The 26,732-nt window shown below is 33.1% G+C and overlaps 1 protein-coding gene across 6 annotated transcripts in view; it reads right to left on the bottom strand.

Annotated features, from left to right (window-relative positions):
* Positions 1 to 26,732, bottom strand: part of GLS (glutaminase) — a 92,616-nt gene that overhangs the window by 53,900 nt on the left and 11,984 nt on the right. For 4 of the 6 annotated variants that reach the window (XM_021076049.1, XM_021076050.1, XM_021076052.1 and 1 more), the window contains exons 2-7: positions 20,495 to 20,591; positions 20,019 to 20,140; positions 15,949 to 16,078; positions 14,854 to 14,933; positions 11,491 to 11,654; positions 7,186 to 7,244 (exon numbers count right to left, since the gene is read on the bottom strand). In XM_021076049.1, the coding sequence (XP_020931708.1) occupies positions 7,186 to 7,244; positions 11,491 to 11,654; positions 14,854 to 14,933; positions 15,949 to 16,078; positions 20,019 to 20,140; positions 20,495 to 20,591 (652 nt within the window). The other 2 variants (XM_021076053.1, XM_021076054.1) reach the window with 2 other exon arrangements.

Raw genomic sequence — 26,732 nt, 5'->3', positions numbered from 1 at the left:
AAAGAGTACCACACTATTTCATCAAAATTAGGCATTAACGAAGCTTAAATGAGATAAGGACAATTCAGCTACAGCCGTACTATAAATGCTATATACCTATTTTCTCTAAAGCATCCTTTGATGTATTTTAAGTTTTCTTTCCTTATAATACACCCGAAATCAAAACGTAGAAATGTTAACTCCAAAGCTGTTCAATGAAAAATAATTAAAAGAAGAAATTACCAACTTCATTGAACTGTTGCAGTTGTCAAAATATTCCATAGATCCTAATGCTGTAAAATATGTAACAACATTTAAACCACAAAAACCTTTTTAACCTTTGAAAAAGCACAAAAAAACAACTCTTTCGGAAAAAGATGTCAGCATTTGCATTGGGATGTCACATGGATAATTACTGGTTATACAATTAGTGTAAAATAAACAAGTTAGATTTAATTTTCAATCTCTGACCTAAACTGTACAAATTTTCATTTAACTGCCATGTTTAATTTTTTAAAAAAATCAAAAACAGTCTCAATTCTTGACTATGGTCATGTTCTTGGTTACTAAAATTAAAATACAATTAGTTTTACTTCTATGATATTTTAAAGAAACAACTGTTATTTATCAATGTCTATCATTATATAACATTTTGGATAACCTACTCGAATTATCCTGGCAGATTATATAAATAGGCAAAATAAGATATGTGAATAATTGTGTTGACTCAGGAAAGTCTCTCAAACTTCCCCATTTAGATGTAAAAGTTCTTGATTAATGCTTTTTATTATCTGCCTAGAAATAGCACTTACATTAAGTTGATGAAATATATGTGCCCCTGTAATATCTTGGAAAGATTTCATGTATCCTAAGGATACGTAGGATCTAGTAATCATTATATCATGTCATTTTCATTTTGAAAAATTTAGAGTATGAAGTTTATTTGCAAAGATGTTATTAAAAAAAAACACACATACACATACAAAAATAACCTAGAATAAATCCCACCCCACCCCCGTCAAAGCAAAAACAAATTGTACAAACAAAAAAACAAAAACCATTATTACTTCTTCAGTAGTGGGATACAGAAGGGTGAAGGAACAGATGTTATGAAAATTGAGCCCAGGAAAGAGGTAGATGAGGGCTGGTTATACTATTCAGCTTATTTCGTATGTTTGAAATCTTTCATATGAAGTTAAGAGAAAAAGTTTACTTGCTAACAATTTTCTACAATAATTACAAAACTTCCTACAGAATATTTTTTCTTCTTTAAAATTATAACTGATTTTTAATTAGTTCATGTATCAGTGGATATTCTCTACTATTTGAATAAGGAATTTAATTCTCTTACTACTCTAAATTTTTACAGATATACAAGTTAAGAAATCTTGCAGACAACAGATGAGTAGATGGAAACAGGGAAAGGTTTCGTTATAACAATGTCAATCAATCCTTTACACATTTATCTTATCACGTACAAATGTTACACAGTAAAATGCAGCCTCGAAAATTACACCTAATACTCTTATTGACTAGTAACTTGATTAGATCCTCTATTTTACTAAGACCAAAAAGCTGGAAACAATCTGGTATATTAAGATTTGTTCCCAGTCATTACAGTGATTCACATCCTCAATACCCATGACTACAATATTTCAAAATGTTCTCTTTTGATGGTGCCCAAGAAGTTTTTACAACGTGAAGCAGTACTGCACCATAGCAAAATTTGGGACATGAGAAGCATGCCTTTCTTTGGGAAAGTTGGAAGAAAACTGGACCAAAGGCAAGCTAATTTTAAGAAAGGCACATATGGTAACAGATTTGGATACTGATAGTCTTAAAACTATCAATACCCTTTTATCTCTTGGAAAAAAAATTACCATGCTCAGGATTACTCTAGTTTTAGATCACTGCACAGGTATTATTAGATATCATGTTATTTTAATCTTAAAATTACAGTAATTTACAGTTAAGTACAGTAGGAACACTTGGAAAAAATAAATTGGACAAAAATATTTACCAAAATTTCAAATCCATTTACCATGACTTTAAAAAAGCAGACTCGGTGGTTTGTTTGAAAAGGTTAGTAATCAGAATTGAGATTAGAAAATTACACAAATTTATTTTTCTATAACTATACCTATTAAGTTAAAGAATTTACATTCCTTTGAGGAAAGCTTTTATGAATGAATATTTAATAAAGAGGCACTGAGTTTTAACATTGGCTATTACAAGAATCAATATAACTATATTAGAGCAGTTTAAGAGCCTATTTTTACAATATACCCATGAACTGAATCATGTTAACATCATAACAAAGGTTAAAAACATCACTATTAACAGGGACATGTGCCAATAAATGTAATATTAAAATGACTCACTTGAAGTCAATGCATTAATCACAGTTGTTTTGTAAGTAAATCACTTGATTCCATTCATAAAGTATGGCGATGTAGAAGCCAATTGAAAGTTAGCTATCATAGAGGAAAAAGGCTTAGAAGAGGCAAAAAGAGGTAACTAAAAATGATCTTATAAACCACTTGGTTTAATCACACTAAAGAAAATGCTTTAAAGCTTAAATAATACATGGAGGATTAAAATAGATATTACAGGTAAAAACTGTTCTACATCTAGTATTTTCAAAGATTAACCCTAAAAATAAAGTAACAGAAAACTGAATTCTGACGACATTACCTGACTTTCATTTAAAAAAACAAACCAAAAAAACAAAAAAACCCTTAAACATATCAACTGATAAAAACATGAAGTAAATAAGCCAATACGATCCTTTCTCTCTCTCTCTCTCCCTTTTTTTTTTTTGGGCCATCATAAGCAGCACCTTGATGTGGGATCTCAGTTCCCAGATTGAACTCAGGCCGCAGGAGTCAAAGTACCAGTAGACTACTAGGGAATTCCTGCCAATATAACCCTTTCTTATGAATTTAACCAAGTTCAAGGAATCATCCATTGCTCCCCAGAGCCAAAAAATGCCTCAAAAATGTCCCTTATAAGCAAGTACAACAGGTTATTGCTAACATAACCAAACTGAACATTACAGAAATATTAACTAAATTTGTCTCAATTTTTTTGGAGCATGATTATTTTTTTTCTTTTTTTGGCTTTTTGGGCTGCGCCTGCAGCATATGGAAATTCCCAGGCTAGGGGTCGAATAGGAGCTACAGCTGCTGGCCACAGCCACAGCCATATAGGACCCAAGCCATGTTTGCGACCTACACCACAGCTCAGGGCAAAGCCAGATCCTTAACCCACTGAGCAAGGCCAGGGATCAAACCTGAATCCTCATGGAGACTAGTCAGATTCATTTCCACTGAGCCATGAGGGGAACTCCCAATTGCTGGGCTTTTTTTGTTTGTTTTTTAAGAGGGAAAAAAACCTCCAATATTTTAAACTCAAAAATATTTCTGATCAAAAAAAAATTGAGTTCTTTAAATGACAAATACCAAAACTACCACTAAAATAGAGACATAAACATAGAAGACAAAGCAACTTACTCTTTAAAAAAGCAGAAGTGTAACAATTACAACATGTTGTCCTCATTTTCCCACCCTAACCCTCAAGCTATAAGATCTTAACTTCTAAACTGAAGCTAGGTAAGATTAAAAAATTACATAAGGATACTGCTATTTTAGCCAGAATAACTGTGCTCCTTTCAGATTTATTTTTACTCTTTCCTTTATTTATTTATTTTGTCTTTTTGCCATTTCTTGGGCCACTCCTGCGGCATATGAAGGTTCCCGGGCTAGGGGTCGAATCGGAGCTGTAGCTGCCAGCCTACGCCAGAGCCATAGCAACGCAGGATCCGAGCCGCGTCTGCGACCTACACCACAGCTCACAGCAACGCCAGAACCTTGACCCACTGAGCAAGGGCAGGGATCGAACCCGCAACCTCATGGTTCCTAGTCGGATTCGTTAACCACTGCGCCGCGACGGGAACTCCTACTCTTTCCTTTAAATCAAGCAACCACATTATCATCATCAAATAAACTGCATCAAAAAGTATTCCTTTAAGTTTAGCAGCTACCACAGAGAAAAAGAACAGAAGTATAGTACCTTTATTTTTTTAATTATGTGCATTTTAAGTACAAAAATGACATTTGTTTTTATGAAGGTATTTACCTATATAGCTTTGTTTAAAATTTTAAATATTGGAGTTTTCCTACAAGTTTAGTAGTTAAGAATTTATGCAACAGGTTCCTTCTGTCCAAATCCTCCTTTTTTCCACAATCTGCTAATCCTTTTGAACATTTGCTCTGCCTCTTGCCCCATTTCCTGAGGATCACCACCAATCCTACAAGGAAAAAATATCAATACTACAAAATTATGAAAGAAAGAGTCTTACTAAAGACTCTATTAATTTTTGTATTTGTGTGGAAGGGGGAATAACACAAGAAAATTGTTTCAATAGCACCATAATAAAGTCCTGAATTTTTAAAGGACAAAAGTAGCCTTACAGTCATCAGTTAAAAGCTAAAAAACAGAATTCACATCTGACATGGTAAAATAGCCACACTTTGAGAACTCAAAATGCAAACTCCTTGAGAAGAGGCCTAGTTTCTTATAGATAGCAAGACAACTGACTAATGTCCAAAGAATGACTATATACCTCACTGAAAACTAGACTGACTTTTAATTCAATAAATTGGTTATCTTTTGTATAAGTTAAACTAGGAAAATAAAATTCCTGCCTTTGTACAATATAACTATGCTAGGTAAAGGTGAAGACATCATCAAGAGATATAGTTAACACCTACACTAAAAATGGCAAGAGTGAATTCTAAAAAACAGCACATAGAAAATCCAGATTTAGCTCAAGCCCAATTCTACTGCTGTTAGAACCAATCCAGTCTGTTTCCTCATCGCACCTATTTATAGAATAAGAGGGCTGAGCTTGAAGACCCCTTTAGCTATAGTTTTATTACTTCAACTACCAATTAATAAATAGGTGATCATAGAATCTGCAGAGATAACAGGTATTTATAAAAGTTTTGAATTCTTTTTTAAAAAGAGTTTAAGGAAAGTATTACATTCTGGAACACTTAATTTACACAAAGTATGTCAGGCTTACCCCTCTAATATTTAGACGAACTTCATTTAAAACAAAAAAACCCTCCAAAACTTGTGAAACACTTTCTAAAAATAAAACAAAAAATTCAAAGAAAGTGCCCTTAAATATGAGCCACAGCCCAAGACCTCATTTCCAACTTTGTCAGTAAATTTAAAATGTTTATAAACTTAAAATCACCAATCAAATTTGTAAATACAGGATGTCTCAGTTAAATGTTTGCATAGTTGGACACTGAACCACACTTATGTTGTGTATGTGTGTGTTTTTTTTTTTTAACTGCTTCTAAGTGCTCATAGTAATGTAGCTCAATATACAGTTTATGGCTTGTGACTGAACATGGTAAGTGAAACTAAAGTAATGATGTGATATGATCAGACATGCATTTCCCACATGCAGCATTTCAGTGTAGTACATTAAGCCCACGAATCATTAAACAAAAGATGTTTAACAGCATGCAGTTAAGCAAGACTTCTATTAATCATTTACATATGCCCTTTCTTGAAAATACTATTGTTGTGCCTTGTAATCTTTCTCCAGTGTAAGAGCTCTTAAACTGAGCTTCATGATCAGCTTCAAAAGGTCTGTGAACTTGCTACCATTTATATAAAATCATGGTAGGTGAACATTTTTTTCTGGGAAGACCCCAAAAAAGGTTCAGAACCATTCTAGTGGTTTTTCTCACCAATCACTAACATATACATTTTATTATCATAACTTTCCTCACCTCTAATTTAAGTTACTTGTTCAAATCTGAATTATTAATGAGACTTTTTTCTCATCATAGTATGTATTAAATTTCAATGTAAGGACCTATTTACTGGTGTATACTCCACACTATACTGTAAGTTATCTGAAGACATGACTACGTCTAGCTCATATTCCTATTCTATTTTTTTATGATAAACAAGTTTCTTTCGCCTCAAAGTGACAATTTTTCTCGTATGTAAAATAGTCATGAATAACTAGATGATATGCTGGGCAAAAAGAAAATTTCCATAGTCTATTAAAATTAGTTATGTTAAAAAATAATACTTGGCTATAATACCTACATCACTGGAGTTACAATGACTACGTGGGCCAGTGCTTACAAAGCATCTGCCCTAAAATAACAACATACATATTCTTACGATAGTACTCCTCTATTTTAAAAGCTTTTTCTCATGAACAACAACAATAAAAAAATTCATGAAAGTTAAAAGAGAATTTTTAGCATACAAATTAAATAAATTATTAACTGGGTCAAGGCTTTAATTTATATTCAAACATTCTTTATGTAACCAGGGTATCCCATCCTCAGTAATGCATCTACAAAGCCATGTAGCTACGTTTTTTTCAAGCATGGAACAGATTTACTGAAGAGATATATAAATGTTCCAAACACAAATGAAATATAATTGAATAGAAACGAAACGAATTAAAAATTAAAAATCACACAATGGAACCATTTTCAAATACGTATTTCAAAACATTAACATTTCCAATTATTAAGTCAAACTAGACACTTAACCAAAAAAACTGAAATACACAATGCAAACCAAAGAGTAGGAAAAATAATATAACAATAATTAGAATAAGTCTTATTCTAGTTATTATATGATTCAAGTAAAACAAATGAAACAAGTTCAAATGAAAACTGTTGATTACAGCTCATGAAAGTACAAAGGACTTGAGAATATTCAAGAGTAAATGTACTTTGTCTTAACACAAAGTACTAGAACATTTGTCCCTACATATGCTGATGAGAAACATCAAACAGTAAAACACTTAATTCTATTTACATCTGTTCATTCTAGAAGAGCCAAAAAGAAGAGAAAGAAAAAAATATTAAAACTTTAAGAAGAAAAACTTCTGTGACTACTGTTCAGCAGACTTCTTTTCTGAATTTTTGCCAGATCTTCAGGTCAAGAGTAACTGCTGGAATTTATAGCGAGTCATCTGTTTTTAATTTTGCCCTTGAAATTACATTATTTATTTTAAAGTAAATTAAAATCCTAACCATATACCATTAAGATTAATTTAATATCAAAAGAAAACTTCACAGTTCTACATAAATAAGATTCAACTTTATGTCTTATTATTTAAAAATTTTACTAGAATAAAAGGAAATGTCAACATTTTACCTTTATTAATGAAGTTACAACAATTGCTCCAGCATTTACCATAGGATTGTGTGGTTTATCTGAAAATACAAAAGCAATAGCGTTAGGTACATGATATTATTTTCTGTGATACATAGGTTATTCCCACCAACCTATACCTATTTTCCTTGTGTAAGCCACTGTTAACAGTTCTTTTTTTGAGGTGGGGGGAGGGTGGATTAGAAAGTGAAGGAATGCATTTAAGTCACTTACATATCAAACCAGTAACACATTCCTAAGAAGCTGTTACAATTACACAGACAAACAGATTCAAGTACAGAAAGGCAGTAAACAGTAGTGTTTGGCACATCCAAATTTCCTAACTCTGCCATTTATTTACTACCTATTTGACCCTGGGTAAGTAACTGAACTTCACTGTACCTCAATTTTCCCATATGTAAACTGGGAGTAATAACAGCACCAATACTTCAGCAAGCCAAAATATTTGAGTGAATTAAAAAACGTGAAGTGTTCAGAAAGTACCTGGCACATCCTTAAGCAATCAAATAATATTACTATTAAAAACCACCTTGGAAAAGGTATATCTGGTGTAGACCCAATTTTCCTTTTTTTAAAGTATTTTATTTTTGTGTTTATGTGTTTCTTACACAATTAAAAAATTACTTAAAATTTAAGTTCATCCAAAATCCTACCTCTTCTCCAAATTCTTATAACAAATAGCATTTCAAATCTCAACTGATTATATGCTCATTCAGAGCATAAATGCCCAACACAAAACTCTTAGGGCACTGAAAACATTTTTTTTAATCTTTTTTTTTTTTTTTACACCCATAGCATGAGAAGGTTCCCAGGAGAGGGGTCAAACCTGTGCCACAGCAATGATAAATGTCAGATCCTTAACCTACTAAGCCACAAGGGAACTCCCTGAAAACATTTATTTGAAAGAATAATTCCTCATCTGTTTGTGGTAGTAATATACCTTTTTGGGGAACAAGTTCTTATTGAACTTGACAAATCTAGCAGAATTCTTAAGTTACTGCTACATTATTGTCTCTTTGAATTTTAAGCAAGTTACCTTCTGTCAGATGAGCCTACAGCTAAACAAGGAAATTCTTCAAACTTCTGAAGAGCTACTATATGATCCAGCAATTCCACTCCCAGGTATATAACCAAGAGAGTATGTGCACACAAATTTTATATACAAATATTCTCAACAGTATCACTGACTGGTTGTCAAAAAGTGAAAAATAACCCACAACCCAAACATCCTGCCAAATGATGAATGGGTAAACAAAATGTTTTTCTGTTTACCCATTAATGTTCCATACAATGGAATATCATTCAGCAATAAAAAAAATGATACCAATACATGCCACAACATGAAGATACCTTAAAAACATTATGCTAGAGGAGATCCCATTGTGGCTCAGCAGGTTAAGAACCCAATATAGTGTCTTTAAGGATGTGGGATTAATCCCTGACCTAACTCAGTGGGTTAAGGATACAGTGTTGCTACAAGCTGCAGATAGATCACAGATGCAGCCCAGATCCACTGCTGCCTTGGCTGTAGCGTAGCCCTGATGCTGTAGCTCTGATTTGACCCCTAGCCTGGGAACTTCCATATACTTCAGGTGCAGTCATAAAAAGAAAAAACAACATTATGCTAAGTAAAATAGGCCAGTTATAAAAGACTAAATATAATATGATTCCATTTATAAGAAATGTCCACAAGAGGCAAATCCATTGAGACACAAAGTAGACTAGTTTCCAGAAGTAGAAATCGGGACTACTATGGGCACAGGTTATCTTTTGTGCATGATAAAAGTGTCCCAAAATTGACTATGGTCATTGTTGTACAACTCTATGAATATACTAAAAGCCAGTAAATTGTAAATTTTGAATGATGTGTAAATTATTTGGTAGGCAGGTCAATTATATCTCAATAAAACTTTAAAAATGTTCATTGAAAAATCAATAATGTATGAGTGTAGCTGGGTCACTTTGCTTTATAGCAGAAATTGACAGAACATAGTAAATCAATAAAAAAAAATTTAAATCAATAAAGATAAAAAATTGGGTAACTTACAGTATACTACTTTCCATCAATGTTAAGATCAACAATGTGATTTAGTAATCACATTGCACATTTGGGGCTGCCCATGACAATGACTAGTTCCAAAAGTTAAAATAAAAACTTAGTACAGGTGTACTAACCTATCCAGTAGTTAGGATTTCACCTATTCCAAATTATGCTAAGAAAAGTCTGCTTTCTTTGAGAGCATGGAAAATAACAGCAACACTATCACAGAAAAATACTACATGGTAAAAAGGGAATCAAAAACCAAAATATTTCCAATTATTATCCATCTGAAAGAAAAACCATATGCAGACAAAAAGCAAAGTAAGGAAATCAGGCTGTGCTAAATTAGTTTATAGTTGTATTTGTATATATTCATGTATCTGTCCTTTTTTTTTTTTTTTGACATTATCAGTCATTTTTTTTGTTCCAATACAACACTAAGTCAACTATATTCCAATAAAAAATGGGCTAAAAAAATAAAATTATAAATTATAAAATTTTAAAACAAATTTTAAATAATATGTGTGTGTGTTGATTAACAATTTCTACTATAAGGTAGAAAAAATTCACTATATTAATTTACATATTCATAATATTTACATTAATAATATTTATCATCACGATCTTATAAAGCTAACATTAATACATTTGTTTTAGTTTTATAATGCTAGGTACAGATACATCAGCACATATACGAAGTGCACAGTTCACCACATACCTACCCTTGAAAATTTAAATACAAAAAAGACCTACAAATTGTTTTCTTGTTGGGACTAGTCAAAAACGAAGACTTTAGAGCACAGAACCTATGCAGGACTCAAGAAGGAGTGTAATACTATAGTGAAGCCTTCATTTTCCCATTAGTTCTCAAGATTCCTGATACTGGCTCACGCTTGGGAAAAAGTCAAAGAATAAATATCAAGGCAAAACCTCTTGTTAAACTTTACAGTCACTTATAAAACAGTGCTAAATTCCTGAGTTCTTATGTGATTTTTTTCTTACAGACTTAATAGTCACCAAAATGTACATGGCAAAAAACATACAACTTATAATGTTAAATTCATTTACTCCCGAACCCATTTTACATATTTTTTGTTTCTGAAATACTTCCTCACATTCAAATTCCTATAGTTGTTAATTTCTACTCTTTAAATACCTCTCTCAAAACTATCAATTCCCCAGAACCCCCTTGTTTATTCAACTTCGTCTTTTTGGGAAAATAATGATTTTTCTCGTAAAATGTTTAATCTTGTTAGAACAAAAATATTAATTCTTTCCATATTAAATCTAGATGTCAATGAGTTTAATAAATAAGGTACTCTTCTGTACTTATTGAAGTTGGTAGTTTACAGTAATCTCCATAAAATCAAGTGTAACATCAGGATGCAAAGATTATGGTTAAAGAAGAAAATGCCCTCAAAGAAGCAGCAGCATAAGAAATACCAGTCTTATAACTTCATTAAAAAAAAAAAATAAGAGGTATAAGGCACATTTCATTTTTTATCCAGCAGAAACAAAAAATAAAAAAGCGTATTTCTCACAATCATTATTGAAACCACTGAATTCCTTCACTCCTGCAAGATTAAAAAATAGAAACCAATCTAGAGATTGATATTTAGATTTAAAACCTCTGGCAGATCAAATGCACTAACTACCTTTGCCCCCCCCTTTACTTTTGGATTCCTATAAAGTAATAAAACTTCTGAGTTATTCAACTATTTAACACATATTTCTTTCAAATGCTCAATGTTATGAAAGAGAAAAAGCAAAAACACCATCTCAACCAGGGCCACCATAAAAGCTTTTTATTATGGAACTTTTCAAGAATATACGATATACAAAAGTAGAAAGAATATAAGCACACACGTAACTCACAGCCTCAATGACTACCAACATACAGTAAAAATCATACCCGGCACTCCCAACTACAATCCACTCAATTACCTTAGAGCAAATCCCAGACACGCTAAGATTTTATATATTTGTAAGATATTCCCCTATAGGTTGTCACAAAATGAAAATCTTACTTCCTGAGCCATCTTCTCTCCAGTCCACTTTCCAGAGCTGTGTGATGCCTAAAATAACTATTTTTTAAAGTAGTTGATTAAACTATCTCTATGGGTTTCACAGAAATCCCATGAAAAATAACACAGTGTGAATGCTTTTAATTTTCTTAAAAAAAAAAAAAAACTACTGAAGTAAAATGAAGTACTTCTTTTTCCCAGAAACTTTTATATAATTCTTACCATCTTCATTTAAAAAAAGTTTGTTGAATCTTAATCCACTTGGCTCTTTCCCAACATATCGATGCACATACTCTGTTCCAAGGTCATTAACAGCAATGGCATATTTCAAAGGTTTTACACAGGACTGAAGACAAAATGGAACTTTGGTATCTCCAATAGAATGCCTATTTAAAAGTAGATTTTAAAAATTAAGATAAAAATATAATGATTGGAGTTATTACTTACATGTTAGTTCTCATTTACAACAGTTTTCTCGTAATTCAACAAGTTTACTTGGAGATTAAAGAATAAATATGTTTAAGGATACTGCAATAAAAAGGCAAAAGCTTAAAAGTACTCAGGTTATAGAATGGTTCAAAATTAGACACTAAGTTATGTGGAAAAAATTGCCTCCGAGGGCAAGAGGGTATGACTCCCCTTACCCTCTGTATTCAATCATAAAAAATGAACTAGCCCTTTCAGAAATTAGTCAACTTTTTTACTCATAGTTTTAATCATGGCTCAACTATGGTTAGTTTTTAAATGGAGCTCAGTTTGATTCAATACCATTCCCTGAGACCCTGTCTATAAATGCCTCATCTTGTGAACCATAGCTTTCTACAACCGCAGCCCCATTAAAAGAAATAGCATCCAGTTTTACAAACCTGACAGACCGGTTACTAATGGCAATCATCATCACCATGTAGATATACAACAGAACAAACCGGGAGGCACGTGAAGTAGAGGACAGGTTTGAAAAGGAAAAAACTATGACCGGCCCCATTATAACGTAAGCTTCACAAGGGCCCCATTATAATGTAAGCTTCACAAGGGCAGTATGATATTTGTTTTCTTTGCTCAAGTATCCCAGGTGATCCAAACAATGTCTCAATATAATACAGGGACTTGTTCATTCAGAGGGAAATTTTTTCATAGTGAAACTGGGCACTATAATAACTACCCCTGGACAAACAGAGGTTAATGGAGACCTCAAAGGGCCACCTCACTTCTATGTATATGATGGAAAATAAACATGTACAAATACCAAGAGTTTATATTTTTCCTATCAAATTTATGTATAATTGCTAAGCCTGACTATAACTTCAACTTGGCAATCATTCTAAAACTTGACAAAAGCCTGTCTTACTACCTTTGTTTTTTTGGGGGCCACATCTGTGGCATATGGAAATTCCCAGGCTTGGGGTTAAAACAGACCTATAGCTGCTAGCCTACACCACAGCCACAGCAATGCAGGATCTGAGCTGCATCTGCAACCTACACCACAGCTCATGGCAACACTGGATCCTTGACCCACTGAAGCAAGGTCAGGGATCAAACCCGTGTCCTTATGGATACTAGTCAGATTTGTTTACACTGTGCCACAACAGGAACACCAGGCTTTGGATTTTAAATACCTATGTTCTAATCCAAAGTCAAGTTTTAAATTCTGTAGATGAGGAAATTAACGAAGTATGTTTGAAAAGAAAAAAAGACATATGTAAGAATTAGGTGATAATAATTTCCTCCAAATATAAAAATGTATAGTACAAGATACACCATTTCCTCTAAATATAAAACAGGAATATCACTTCCTACTGGAATTTGCTCCATAAGAATAAGCCATATCTTCTCATGCATTTGTGTCCATTCATAGCACCCAACATTTATTTCAACACACTAAATGCTCAGTACCGTTTCACAGGCCCAGATGAAGATAAAAGTCTGTCATAATGGAGGGAACAACAGGCTAGAAGTTAAGAGACCCGAGTAGTACTAAGTTTCCTACAACTCGGGGCCTCAGATTCCTTATCATAAGACTGAATGAGTTAAACCACATGTTTTTTTAAGTATAAATACTTGAGGAGGACAAGCAGTAAAAAATAAAAAGATTTACTCAGAATGAAGGCACTTAAATTGAGACATTATCTTGAAATATGAAATATAAAATTATACGACTAAATGACTTGTAGTTTTAACAAAATTTAGGATAAAATTACATCTCTGATAAAAATTCATCAAGCTGTGTATACCTAAGAATTGTATACTTCATTTTATGTAAGTTATATTTTAGTGAAAAAAGAAATGCTTATCTTAATAAAAAAACAAACAAAAAGCCAGAAAGATTATTTATACCTCTGAGCTAAAGTCTTCAACTAAGTGAAAAAATATTGCTTTTTCTTTTTTTGGCATAAATTTTCTCACCTTTAAAACAAAATTCAATATGATAAGAAATCTTTATGTTCAACTCAGAGCTTAAGAAGAAATCATTCTTAAAAAAATATTTCAGAGTTTTATCCATTTTTCAAAGGACCTCTCTTGGTGATCATGATACCTCCTTTGCCAGGCAAGTATCCAAGGACTTCTCTTATTTGACTTTTTAAACATTTTCTTTGAAGTGTCCTCACATTGTTACCCTTTTCATAATTCTGCTGGATCCTCATATGTCAGTGGTTATGCCTGCAGTGTGAGCACATTCCAGGGATGGCTTTCCCGAACTTCATGAAATATTGCATATTTTGCAAATAACTGACAGGTAATAGACTATATTATGTTTTACTGTCTTAACTATCATGCTAATCCTATCAGCAGCAAAAGGAACAAAAATAACAGGTTAGGTAACTGATCTCAAACCAAGAAAGGGAAAATAATTTTATTAGTAGTTTATTAGCAAATAATTTCATGTTCTGCCAAGTCTACTTTTCCTAAGCAAATTCCTAACTGCAGTTTCTTGGACAATAAATATTCAAATAGCAAGACTACAATTGTAAGGTAGATGAAACACCTCGCAAGATTTAGTATAAGGTTATTGTCTCAGGTTTGTTTTTTTTTTTTTAAATGGCCGTACCCAAAGTATATGAAGTTCCCAGGCCTGGGATTGAATCCGAGCCACAGCTGTGATCTACACCTGCTGTGCTGGGCCAGGGATCGAACCCAGGCCTCCATAAGAACCCCACAGAGACCCAAGCCACTGCAGTCAGATTTTTTTTTTTTCTTTTTTGGCCACTCCAAGGCATATGAAAGTTCCCGGGCCAGGAATCGAATCCAAGCCACAGTTGCGACCAACACCACAGCTGTGGCAACACCAGATCCTTAGCCCATTGCTGGGCTGAGAGAACTGAGCCTGGGTCCCTGCTGCTGCTGAAACACCATCAATCCTGTTGTGCCACAGCAGGAACTCTTGCAGTTGGCTTCTTAACCCCTGTGCAGAAACTCCTCAGTTGTGTTTTTTAAATTAAACAAAAATCTAAACTTCTTGGCCTTTTGAATTTATATCATGGTAAAGGGCTAATTTCTATTATGGATTATGTTCCTTTCTACCTCATGCTAATTACTGTACAAAATTCAAGGCTTAGGGTTGTTCTGATAGATCTGAAATAAACTTACCTCTGTCCATCTACTGTACAAACAGACACACCCCACAAATCAGGACTGAACTTGGCTAGTTGAGGAATATAATCTGCAACCTATTCAAAACAGTGGGAAAAAAATTAACAGATATAATATGGGCAAATAGTATTTTCTTCTACCAAAAAATTTATCTCCGTTTAGCTTCCACCAGTGAACATTTTATAGAACTCAGTGGCTTTGCAGTCTACCTTTTGTAACAATATTATAAAAAGGGCACAACAGACTTGAGGATTACAAGATCTAAAAGACTTCTCTTATCTCCACACTACCCCACATCCTGTTTTCCAATGCATTCTCTCTTACTAAAAAAAAAAACAAAAAACAAACAAACAAAAAAAACATACTCTAAAAGAGGAACCAGGACTTGATTGATTTCTTTTTTTTAAGGGAACAGAATAGCGAAGGGTCATGCTGATAGGGTTTCATTATCTAAAAACTTTCAATGTGGGAATATAAATAAAACAGCCCATATATTATTAAGTAGAGGATTTTAAAAACCAGAAACATTTTATTTAATGTTTAAGGCTATCATATCTGCAGAAATTCCTAAAATACTTTTTTAATTAAAAATTTAAAAACCATCTCAATTTTGAAAATCAAAAAGAATTCTCGTTTATATTTTGTTTTAGCCAAAATAACAATTATGTTAAATATTTGAAATATTTTAGAATCCACTGAATTCACTTAATTTTAAAGAAAATTTTTTCCCTTTATTTATTTTTTGCTTTTTAGGGCCGCACCCATGGCATGCAATAGTTCCCAGGCTAGGGGTCGAATCTGAGCTACAGGTGCTGGCCTATGCCACAACCATAGCAACGCAGGATCTCAGTCTGCGAACTATACCATAGATCACAGCAAAGTCGGATCCTTAACCCACTGAGTGAGGCCAGGAATCGAACCTGCAACCTAATGGTTCCTAGTCAGATTCGTTTCCACTGTGTCACTACAGGAACTCCCTAATTTAAATTTAATTAGCAAAACACAAAATGTACAATTTTACTCTCTATACCTCAGGTTGAGCTGAATTTATTAAATGACTGGTTTACGAAAATATTCACATCAAAATGTTACCTTTCCTCCAGACTGCTTTTTAGCACTTTCATATAACTCATCGATATGTGATGTAAAAGACATAAAGTCAGGAATGACAAACTTTCTTCTAAAGGCTTGTGTCAGCAAAACAATGTTGCTTTGAACACATCTGCAGAATGAGAAAAAATTAACAGACTGGGTACCTTTCAAGTTATTAGTACTTGCTAATAATAACAATATTAATTAGGAGAATATTCAAACAGAAATTCATTTCATACAAAAGAAATTCTATAAAATATGCTCTTTCTATATGATTTTCTTCCTTCAAGCAGTCTTTCATGCAGTTGCTTGTAAGCTGTTGAACAAGTTAAAGAAATAACTTAGCCTAGAAATTGTGTCTAAGATTAAAACAGTAGAGCATTCCACCAGGTTAAGTATCAAGACCATCTACAAACAAGTTTTTTATCCTACCAGAGTTGATAAGCATTCAGTATGACATTTGGTTAACAAAAATCAGATTTTAATATGAAATAGTTGAGATGCTTTATTTTTCCACAAAGTATCCTCAGACATGTATCCCTTAGTTTGTATACAACTATTACTAGTGTTTCATAAAAACTGAACATTTTGTATGTTAACATATTTTCCCTAAATTACATTTTGAAAAACCTGTACTTTTAAGATAAAAAATGGAAATATCCACTTTGTTTAGTCAGATTTGTCGCATATGAAAAACGTGTTAAAATGATTTTAAAAGTAATTTTAAAAATAATATATGCTAATTATAAATGGAGAAGTAGACACTCATGGTACTTTAATTCAAGTTGTCCTAAATGAAAAATCAAATTAGAATTAAAAGCCAGACATTACATTTTAAATATTAATAAACATTCAGAATATATACTCACTTGGTCAACATAATATTAAATACTGATTTAAAAATAAAATAGGCTATTTTCAGTGATAAAGATGTGCTCTAATTACAACACTAAAAAGTTATAGTCCAAATTTCTAATATTAACCTAAGGACATAAAAATAATTAACATCCAAGAGATAACAAATTATTTATTTCAATAAACTTTCATATATTTTCTGAAAGTTTCAATGTTGATCTAATGTTGTTTTGCCATTGATTTAAACATTTAACATGCTTTGAAAAGCAATTTAAGTTGCACAGAGTTGTAAGTAATATATATGAAAAGACATATTTTTCAGCAAAAAAAGTTAAGACAATTCCTGATTTTAAGTACTGTATCTGTATCAAATCTACATCCTCCTTTTTTCAAGCATTACATGAGAAAATACCAGGACTGCCAAACAAATATAAATTATTAACCTACTACTAACTATGTAACTACTCAAAATTAATCAGCACTTTTAAAAGGAGGCTTTATCATTAATAAAATTGTACAGTGAAACTGAAATTTTTTAAAATTAATTAATTTATTTATTTATTGCTGCTGTATCTGAAGGTGCTGGTAAAGCTGTGCTAACAGCCTTCACTGGTAAACTGCTGTGGCCAACCAAGGCAATCTTCCCACTCAGAAGACTACCTAGATGCATAATGATGAGCACTCCAAATTGTACTGTTTTTCCTGGGAATTATTTTAATACAGATGTCATGAATTTAAATAGAAAATCAGAAGTTATATAAAATGAACGGAGGAGGAAGTACTTATACTTTTTAATAAATCACACCTTCCTCATGTTTTGTTCAATTTTCTCATCTGTAATCTAGTAATAATTTTTCTTTTATTCTTTTTTCTTTTATTCTTTACTTAAATGTTTATGATTAACAACTGTAATGCATATCAATGTTTTACGAAATATCTCACATATAATTTTTCAATAGTAAATAACATAGTGGGTAAGAATTTTTTAAGAAAAATCACACAATATGTAAATACAAAGACTACCATTCATTTTCCTCCAAAACAGAAAAGGTCAAAAAATCATGATCACACATAAAAATAGTTCTAATACTTATATAGCTAAAAAAGCATGAATAAATAAGACATTCCTTTTCAAGACAAATTTTCTACTTCTATTAAGATTATCAGCATTAAAAACAATCAACTATCTACATGGGTACAGGCAGTCTCCAACTTTAAATAGATTACACTTGAAAAATATGCATAGAATTCATTTTCCCATTAAAAAAATTTTCTACATAAAACCTGCTTCTCAGATTACCCCAAAGGCTAAATATATTAACCAAGAATGTATTTTACATAAAATATCAATACACTGACTTCAACCAAATCCTTCCATCTTTATAAATTACTTCTCTAGGAAAATGAATTCCACTGTAACATCTCTTTCTTATTTCCATGGAGGTGAAATAGTTTATTTCTGGCAACTGTAACTAGAAAATTTCTTATTTTGAAAATAGAGAAAAAACTTCTCTGGAGCAATCACCTTTCCAGGTGACCTAAAACAGTCAGAGGTTTTTAATCACCTCATCCTAGTGATGAAAAGAAAAATCATTTGCCTATAGACATGAACTTTTCCATGGCTTGCTCACATACACCACTAAGTATTTGTCAGGTTGGGAACTGCCTATATTACAATCATCAATTTTTAAAAAAAATTCATTAGGGTTTAAAACCATCCTAATTGTTAATTTTTAATATACGTATGGGTGGAAAACGTTATGATTATGTTTTATGACTTCATAATCAGTGTATTTACATTTCTTTTAATTTCACATTTTAATGTAGCAATATGTTTATGAACGACAAAAAAATCTAACCCATACTAAAAAGGTATAAAATACTGCTATCACTTAGAAATTCCAAAGCAATTTCTAATATCCATTATCAACAGATCTACCTACCATCTGACAACTTCATTCTCAGATATATCAAAATAACTCCCCAGAAGTCACCAAATTAAGATACTTTGCATACAAAATTCATGAACACTAAAAATAAAATAATCTTTACTGCAAAGTCACAGCTAACTAGAAATGATTTCCCTTCCTTCACAAAGAAAAAGGTTCTGAAGATTCAAAATTCCTAACATCAATTTCAACATAGACCTAAAATCCACACTTTATAAGGTCAGCTGAGTCAATAGAATCAAGAGCCTTGTGGTGAAAAGACAGAAATCCAAAACTGCCAGCAGTACTTTACAATATGCCAAGAACTTGGGAGGATCTCAGTTAAATATTTATACCTTCAGATGACTTAATACTCCAGGATATTCCCAGGAGATACCTAGAACAAATCATCTAGCCCCCAAAAGATGATAAAAGAAAAAATAAATAAAAATACATATACACAAGTAAGCTTTCAAGGTAGATGCTGGAATTCTTTGGATCTATTTCAACCTAAGCCTATGGCCTGGGAAAAGCAAACGTCTTACGTGTTTACAGTTTTATATGCCAGTTTTCACTCAGTTTTAGAAGTAAAATACCATTTCCCTCTTTGGGATCCATGACAAACATGATTTTATCTGTTAAATCAGCAAGAAATCAGACTAGTAGTAACATATTAATAAAGATAAATAACAAAGATAGGCAAATATAATAAAATCAAATATTCTCATTTAACCAAATTCAAGGCATTAATATCCCAAGTTGGCATTAAATTTTTAAATATTCTGAAAAAAACAGAAATAGCCAAAATGCTATACAGTAATATAGCTGAAGAGAAGAAACAGACAATAGAAATATGTAAATCTAAGGAATATATTCTGAAGCCTTCTCATTTATGATGTCATCTAAATCACCTTGTAGGAAAGGAACAGAAACCTTGCTAAGGAAGACTGCAAGATATGCAGATGAATTAGGGATCAATTTAAGCCATGAAAAAATAGTGTGCTGTATTCAAATGAATGCAATCTCCAGGTACTATAAAGTGGAAACATCCATGGCTACATTTCCTCAGAGTAGTTTCAAAGTATACTCTTAGGCCCAGTGTATTACAGAACCTTAACCATGCACAAGGTTTTCCAAACAATCGATGTTTATAAATCCTCCTCCCCCTCTTTTTTCCTTTTCCAGTTACACTGGGGCACTGGCCTTCAAAGATGCAATTTTGTTTTAAAAGTAAAATGACCATATAACATAGCAAATCACCATTAAAGGTTTGGCAGAAATTTTTACTTTTTAAAAAGATCTTTGTCTAGCATGACACCATCTGATGTTGTTTGAAGAGTTAATCTTAACATATCCATACACTCTTTCAACCTGGGATCAGACGTTCGCAATCCTGTAGATTTGAGTGCCTGTTTTTAAAAAAATAAGAGTTTGTAAATATATAGTGCAAATAATGTATATGCATATTCCAACTCTAAGTTTTTAATTCCTGTATATAAACACTTCTACCCAAGACCTGAATATGTATATGGCATTTTAGTGTCACTATTACCCACTTTCTGGACAAGTTTCTCATTGATTCTTTCATTTTCTTTCACTGATTACCTTGAAATAAGCATGATAAAAATTTAAAAATAAGAAACAGTGTCAGTCAGAATCTATGTGTCCGATGACCTTTAAGACTACATTTTAATATTACCATATTATTGATTCAGTACTACCGATTTAAAATAAAATTAATTTAAAAAAATATATAAACTTACTGTAATAAATTTATGAACAGGTATTTTCTCTTGTCCTTCGGCAATTGTATAGAACAGCAAATCTTCCAAGCTAGGTAACAGACCCTGTTTTATTTTACTAAAGGGGGAAAAAAAGAAGAGAAAATTAACCTTTATGTATACATTCAAGTGGATTTTAGCTATGTCCATTTTAAAATAACCACTGAACCAGACTACCATTGAGCTGATCTATACTCATCACAAGCTACTGTCATAATACTCATTTATCAAAATCAAACCAGTATTACTGAAACCACACTGAAAAACAAGTTTTAAAAATGTTTCATTAATTAATACAGATATTTTTAATTCTAGGTTTTAAAATCTTGACTACCATTTCTAGTGGTGCTAATAATGCCTAGCTATCTGTCTTGGTGATACCTTCCTACACAGCCTAATATAAACACCCAATATTAATTACAGAGCCTAGAAAATGTTCTGTTATTGTTTTTAATATGATGACTGTAAATATATATTGTTCAAACAGTTAACCTGATTTTAAAATTTGGGGGAGAATGTAACCTAAGTATGGACAGTAAAGATGAGTACACAAAGTTCTTGAATCCTGGCTATAATACTAGCTGAATCTTTTTGGGTAAATTAGTTTATCTTTCTATGATTCAGTTTCTTCATCTGAGAAAGGGAAATAATAGCGCCTACCTTGACCTAATACATTCAATACCTTTAGAATACTGCCTGGCAGAGGATAAGTACTCAATTGTTGGTAGCTGTAGTTATTTTTAAAGTGACAGGGGCTTACATTTATAGATCAAATGCCACAAATTCATAAAAAATGTTGGAATAAAAATTTTATCATAAAAATACATTAAATCTTAATTGATTAATAAGCTAGTATAAGATGCTATGATTAATCAAACTTTTTTTTTTTTTTTTGCCACTCTGAGGCATATGCAGTTCCCTGGTCGGGGGTCAGATCCTAGCCACAGCTGCGACCTACACCTCGGCTGCGGCAACACAGGATCCTTTAACCCACTGTGCCAGTCCAGGGATCAAACCTGCCTCCTGGAACTACAGAGACGCCACGGATTCCATAGCACTTCAGTGGGAACTCCCCAAACCTTTTTTTTTTTTTTCTTTCATTTTTTGCTTTTCAGGGCCACACCCACAGAATATGGATGTTCCCAGGCTAGGGGTCAAATCAGAGTTACAGTTGCCTGCCTAGACACATCCACAGCAACTCAACATCCAAGCTGCATCTGTGACCTATGCCACACTCCACTGCAACGCCGGAGCCTTAACTCACTGAGTGAGGCCAGGGACTGAACCCCCAACCTCATGGTTCTTAGATTCGTTTCCAGTGCGCCACAACGGGAACTCCTCCTCAAACTTTTAAACAAGAAAAATTTTTTCCTGTTCATTAAAAAGCTTTCAGATAAATGAACTATAATGAACCTATTAAATGTCTTTGGGGGGGGGGCTCTGACACTGAAATGAACACATTTTAATCTATAACTATCCTAAGTATTATAATGATATTGTAAGAATTATACGTCTAGGGCAGACCAACCCCCTCCCCATCCATCACTATTTAGTAAAATCAAAGGTAGAAATATATACACATGTATATGTACAAAATATTTGGAAAAGACTTTACCTATATTTCACAGAAAGGGAGAAAATTAGAGAGAAAGGAAGGAGGGAATACTTGTTTTCTTAAATTTAGAATTTAAAACAGTCAATTCTGGACTAGCCATAGATGTAACACCAACTCTCACAGGAAAATTGTATACATTACTTTTGTAAACTAAACTGTCAGAGTGTAATACTGTTGTTTTTATACAGGTAAAAGAACTTTTCTAGGTATTTTCTCGGTCTAAATATTTCCTAGACTATCCAAATATTATATAATACTTCCATACTTTAATAAACCACATGTATTTAATTATTTCCCAATATAACTATTTCCTTATTATTAGTGGTCCACATATTTCTATTTTGAAAGACAACAAAGGGAGTTCCTGTTGTGGCTCAGTAGGTTATGAACCTGACTAGTGAGGAGCTGCAAGCATGAAGATGCAGGTTCAGTCCCTGGCCCTGCTCAGTGGGTTAAGGATCTGCCATTGCCACGAACTATGATGTAGGTCACAGATGCAGCTCAAATCCCACATTGCGGCTGTGGCTATGGTGTAGGCCGGCAACTTCAGCTCCAATTCAACCCCTAGCCTGGGAAATTCCACACGCCACAGGTGCAGCAAGAAAAAGCAAAAACAAACAATACAACATTGCAGTTCCCACTGTGGTGCGACAGTATCAGTGGGCCATCTCTGCAGTGCTGGGACACAGGTTTAATCCCGGCCTGGCACAGTGGGTTAGGGATCCAGTGTTGCTGTAGTTGCAGCTTGGATCTGATCCTTGGCCTGGGAACACGGCTCTGGGGCAGCCAGAAAAAAAAAAAAAAAAAAAAAAAGACAATAGAATATATACTGTTGCTTCACAGAACAGAGCATGTACATTTACACACACATGCACATATATAATTTCTCTTAAAAGAAACATTAATGTTGGCATTAATACCATTCATATTTGTTTTCCAAGCTATTATACTAATCTCTAAATCTTTTTTTTTTTTTTTTTTTTTTTGGCCATGCCCGTGGCATGTGGAAGTTCCCAGGCCAGCAACTTTCAAAGTTAACCCTAAAATATAATAATTTCATGTCGATGTTTTTGGGAGTTCCTGTCACGGTGCAGTGGAAACTAATCTGACTAGGAACCATGACGTTGCGGGTTTGATCCCTGGCCTCACTCAGTGGGTTAAGGATCTGGTACTGCCGAGAGCTGTTGTGTAGGTCGCAGATGCAGCTCAGATCCTGTGTTGCTGTGGCTGTGTTGTAGGCTGGCAGCTGTAGCTCCGATTGGACCCCTAGTTTGGGAACCTCCATATGCCATGGGTACAGCCCTAAAAAGCAAAAAAAGAATTTCATGCCAATGTTTTTAAAAAACTAACACATAGAATTACTGTAATTCAGTGATATATCTTGGATATATAACTACTCTCTGAAGCAATTCTGGCTCTTGGAGAATTTTTAAAAATTTGAGATATTTTAATAATAAAACCTAAAATGTACTGACCACTTCTGCTCTAAGTACTCTGCCAAGTGTTTTCACATGCATTCTAATTTAATCCCTCCAGTGATCTTATGACAAAAGATATTTCTTATTATCTGAAATACAGTATGGTTACTGGCACATATCAGAAGCTCAATATATTTATTATTTTCTAGAATAAAACAAATGACTTTATCCCCACTTCAGAGATGCTTAGACAGGTCAACAAACTTCCTCAGACTTCACTGTGATAGAAATGTATTTAGAACTCCCGTTTCTCTGCATCCAGAGTTCAAACTATTTTCCATTACAGTTTTACTGGCTCTCAAACTTACTAGCTAGTTACTTTAATAAGGTACAATTTTTCCAGGTTTACCTTTCATCTAAAACCATTAAATAGCATTCAACAATACTGATTACTTAATATTTAAAGAAAATTGAGCCAGCTATCAAAAAAAAATCAGTGGAAAATAACATACCAATTATTTACAGAAAATGGTTTGTCAAATTAACTTCAGATAGTGTAGTTTATGACTTTAAAAAACTGCAGAATAAGCTTTCTATGTATTTATCGCACCAGCAAATGGTATTTACTTTGTCTAAAAGCTACGTAAGTAACATAAAATATACACTTCTCAAGCTTATGTTACTCAGAGCAAAAAAATTAATGTGACCGTATTTCCACAGCTAGCAAAAAAGGTAAATATTTACTTGCTTTTGGACAAGAGATCTCTCGCCTATGGATAAAAATTAGTCTAAGTCATCCCTAAAAAATGTGCTCACAAAATAAATGGACAAAATTGATTTTTAAAAAAGTACTACCTATCTCAGCATTGAAAAGCTCAGACTCTGATCCAAGAATGAGTTCACTTCAACAACTGGTGAACAAATGTAGATTCTCCCCAAACTTTGAAACAAGCAAAAACTACTTCAAAGATCTTTCTTGATGTTGCCCCAATTTCTTTGCCCCAATTTAAAATGGCTTTGTGGCAACGCTTCATGATTAATTTATTTTGCTATTAAAACTCAAAAACTAAATATTATAGTTTTCAGACTATATACTAACTAGGAAATTCTTCAGAAATATTTAAGTTTTAACAATTAAAAAATAGACTATAATAGGCTTACAAATTGTTAATAAGCCCTCAGACTCCTTAGGGAAACACATAAAATGGTTATGACACTCAGCAACCAAAACAGGATATATGTAGAAGATTAGCAAATCCAAAGAAAAAAAAAACTTGTTTCACACTTTTATTCCTTCCCTTTTATTCCCATTTCCTTTCTAATTTCTGCATTTAAGATCTTTTCACTATTATTTTCTTCTCTTTTACTCATTCCTTCTCTTACTTTACCCTTACAAATACCTGACTAAAAAGCAGAAATGATTTCTTTAAAAAGAATGAAAAACTCCATGTATTTAACTGACATTTATAGCATAGACAGCATTGTATTAGTCACTGCTTACAGTCTGAAAGGGAAATAGAAAACATAGATAATGAGGAATTACAAGAAACAATGGGATCCAATCATGGGAAAACTACTTCACTACAGACTAATTTGTTTCAGAAGAGGTGGAATTTGAGCCACACTTGAAAGATGGGTAGAAGCTAGAAATATGGCAAGGCAACAGAAGAGGATTTCCGGCAAAGGAAACAGAATGACCACAGCTGTGAAGGTAACCATTCACTGGGTACTTACAAAGAACAGTTAACAGAGCATAGGATATGTGAATTAAGGTGCCTGTTTCCACCCATAAGCTGTTAAAATACCTAATTTTCAGGGCTGAGAGAGATCTATATAAATCAACCAATAAATGAGTAAACTACCAAGAAAATTATGTACAGAGTTTAAATTCAGGGCCAATTTCTATAAACATGAAAAGAGGCACTGTCTTTGTTTAATCACTTTTCCCAATACCAGTGGACAAATGAAACTCCTTAGAAAATTACTCAGTTTATAATTTGGATCCATACTATCTATTCTATCAAAACTTATTACCAAAATTTTCTAAGTAAAAAAATCTCTACTACCAAATCAAAGAAAGACAATGACAGTACGTCTTTATTAAGAACTGCAAAATAAGAGAAAAAAAAATGGAAACCAACTATACTACCTTATTTTGTTAAGTAAGGTTTAATAATACTAGACCTTTCCAAAATATAAAGACTTGGAGTTCCTGTCATGGCGCAGTGGTTAACAAACCCAACTAGGAACCATGAGGTTGTGGGTTCGATCCTTACCCTTGCTCAATGGGTTAACGATCTGGCGTTGCCATGAGCTGTGGTGTAGGTCGCAGATGTGGCTCGGATCCCGCGTTGCTGTGGCTCTGACGTAGGCTGGCAGCTACAGCTCCGATTGGACCCCTAGCCTGGGAACTTCCATATGCCGCGGGAGCAGCCCAAGAAATGGCAAAAAGACAAAACAAACAAACAAAAATATATATATAAAGACTGGGGTAATGTCTTTTGGGGGGGGGTCAACCCTATGTAACTCAAAGGCATAATATAGTATGGTCAATCTATTACATATGCAGAAACTTTTTTAACGAGGTTAAAAAAAAGATGCACATTAACAGAATATTTTGAATGATTTGGTGTTTCTACTGATGTCTTCACTTTAAAACAATGATATTTAAAATATATGTGGAGTTGTTTTTAAATCAGTTTATCATTTTGATTTTAGAGTAATCTGGTAGAAAGCATCCATCAACACCAGTAAATTAGGAGAGCAAATCTATGAGACTGAAAATTGAATTTATGGTGTTTGACCATTTACTATTACACCACAGTGATAAATTCTGCTCATCCTCATAATAACTTTGCCTCAAGGCTAATATTGGAGAATTTAAAAACACATCTTAAATCTTTTAAGGTTTTACCTTTACAAAGGACATTCTGTTTTATCTTAAAACGCTCTGTGATAAAGCAAGGTAAGTAAACTGTTCCCAATTTACAGATAAGGACAGAGTCTCAAAGTCAATAATATGTCCAGTGTCACACAACTCTTAAGTGGCTGGACTACAATTAGTCCTGGAAAGCCAGTCTTTTGTACCTTGTCCCACATTTTTCCTGCTATATCACATCAACTGTGCTCAGCTGTCATACTGGATTTTAGAAGAATACCTGGAGTTCATTCAGAATAGCAAAAGATG

This window comes from Sus scrofa, chromosome 15, assembly GCF_000003025.6.
Source record: "Sus scrofa isolate TJ Tabasco breed Duroc chromosome 15, Sscrofa11.1, whole genome shotgun sequence".
NCBI lineage: Eukaryota > Metazoa > Chordata > Mammalia > Artiodactyla > Suidae > Sus > Sus scrofa.
The sequence above is the reverse complement of the archived record's forward strand: the minus strand, read 5'-3'. Positions and strand labels throughout refer to the sequence as shown.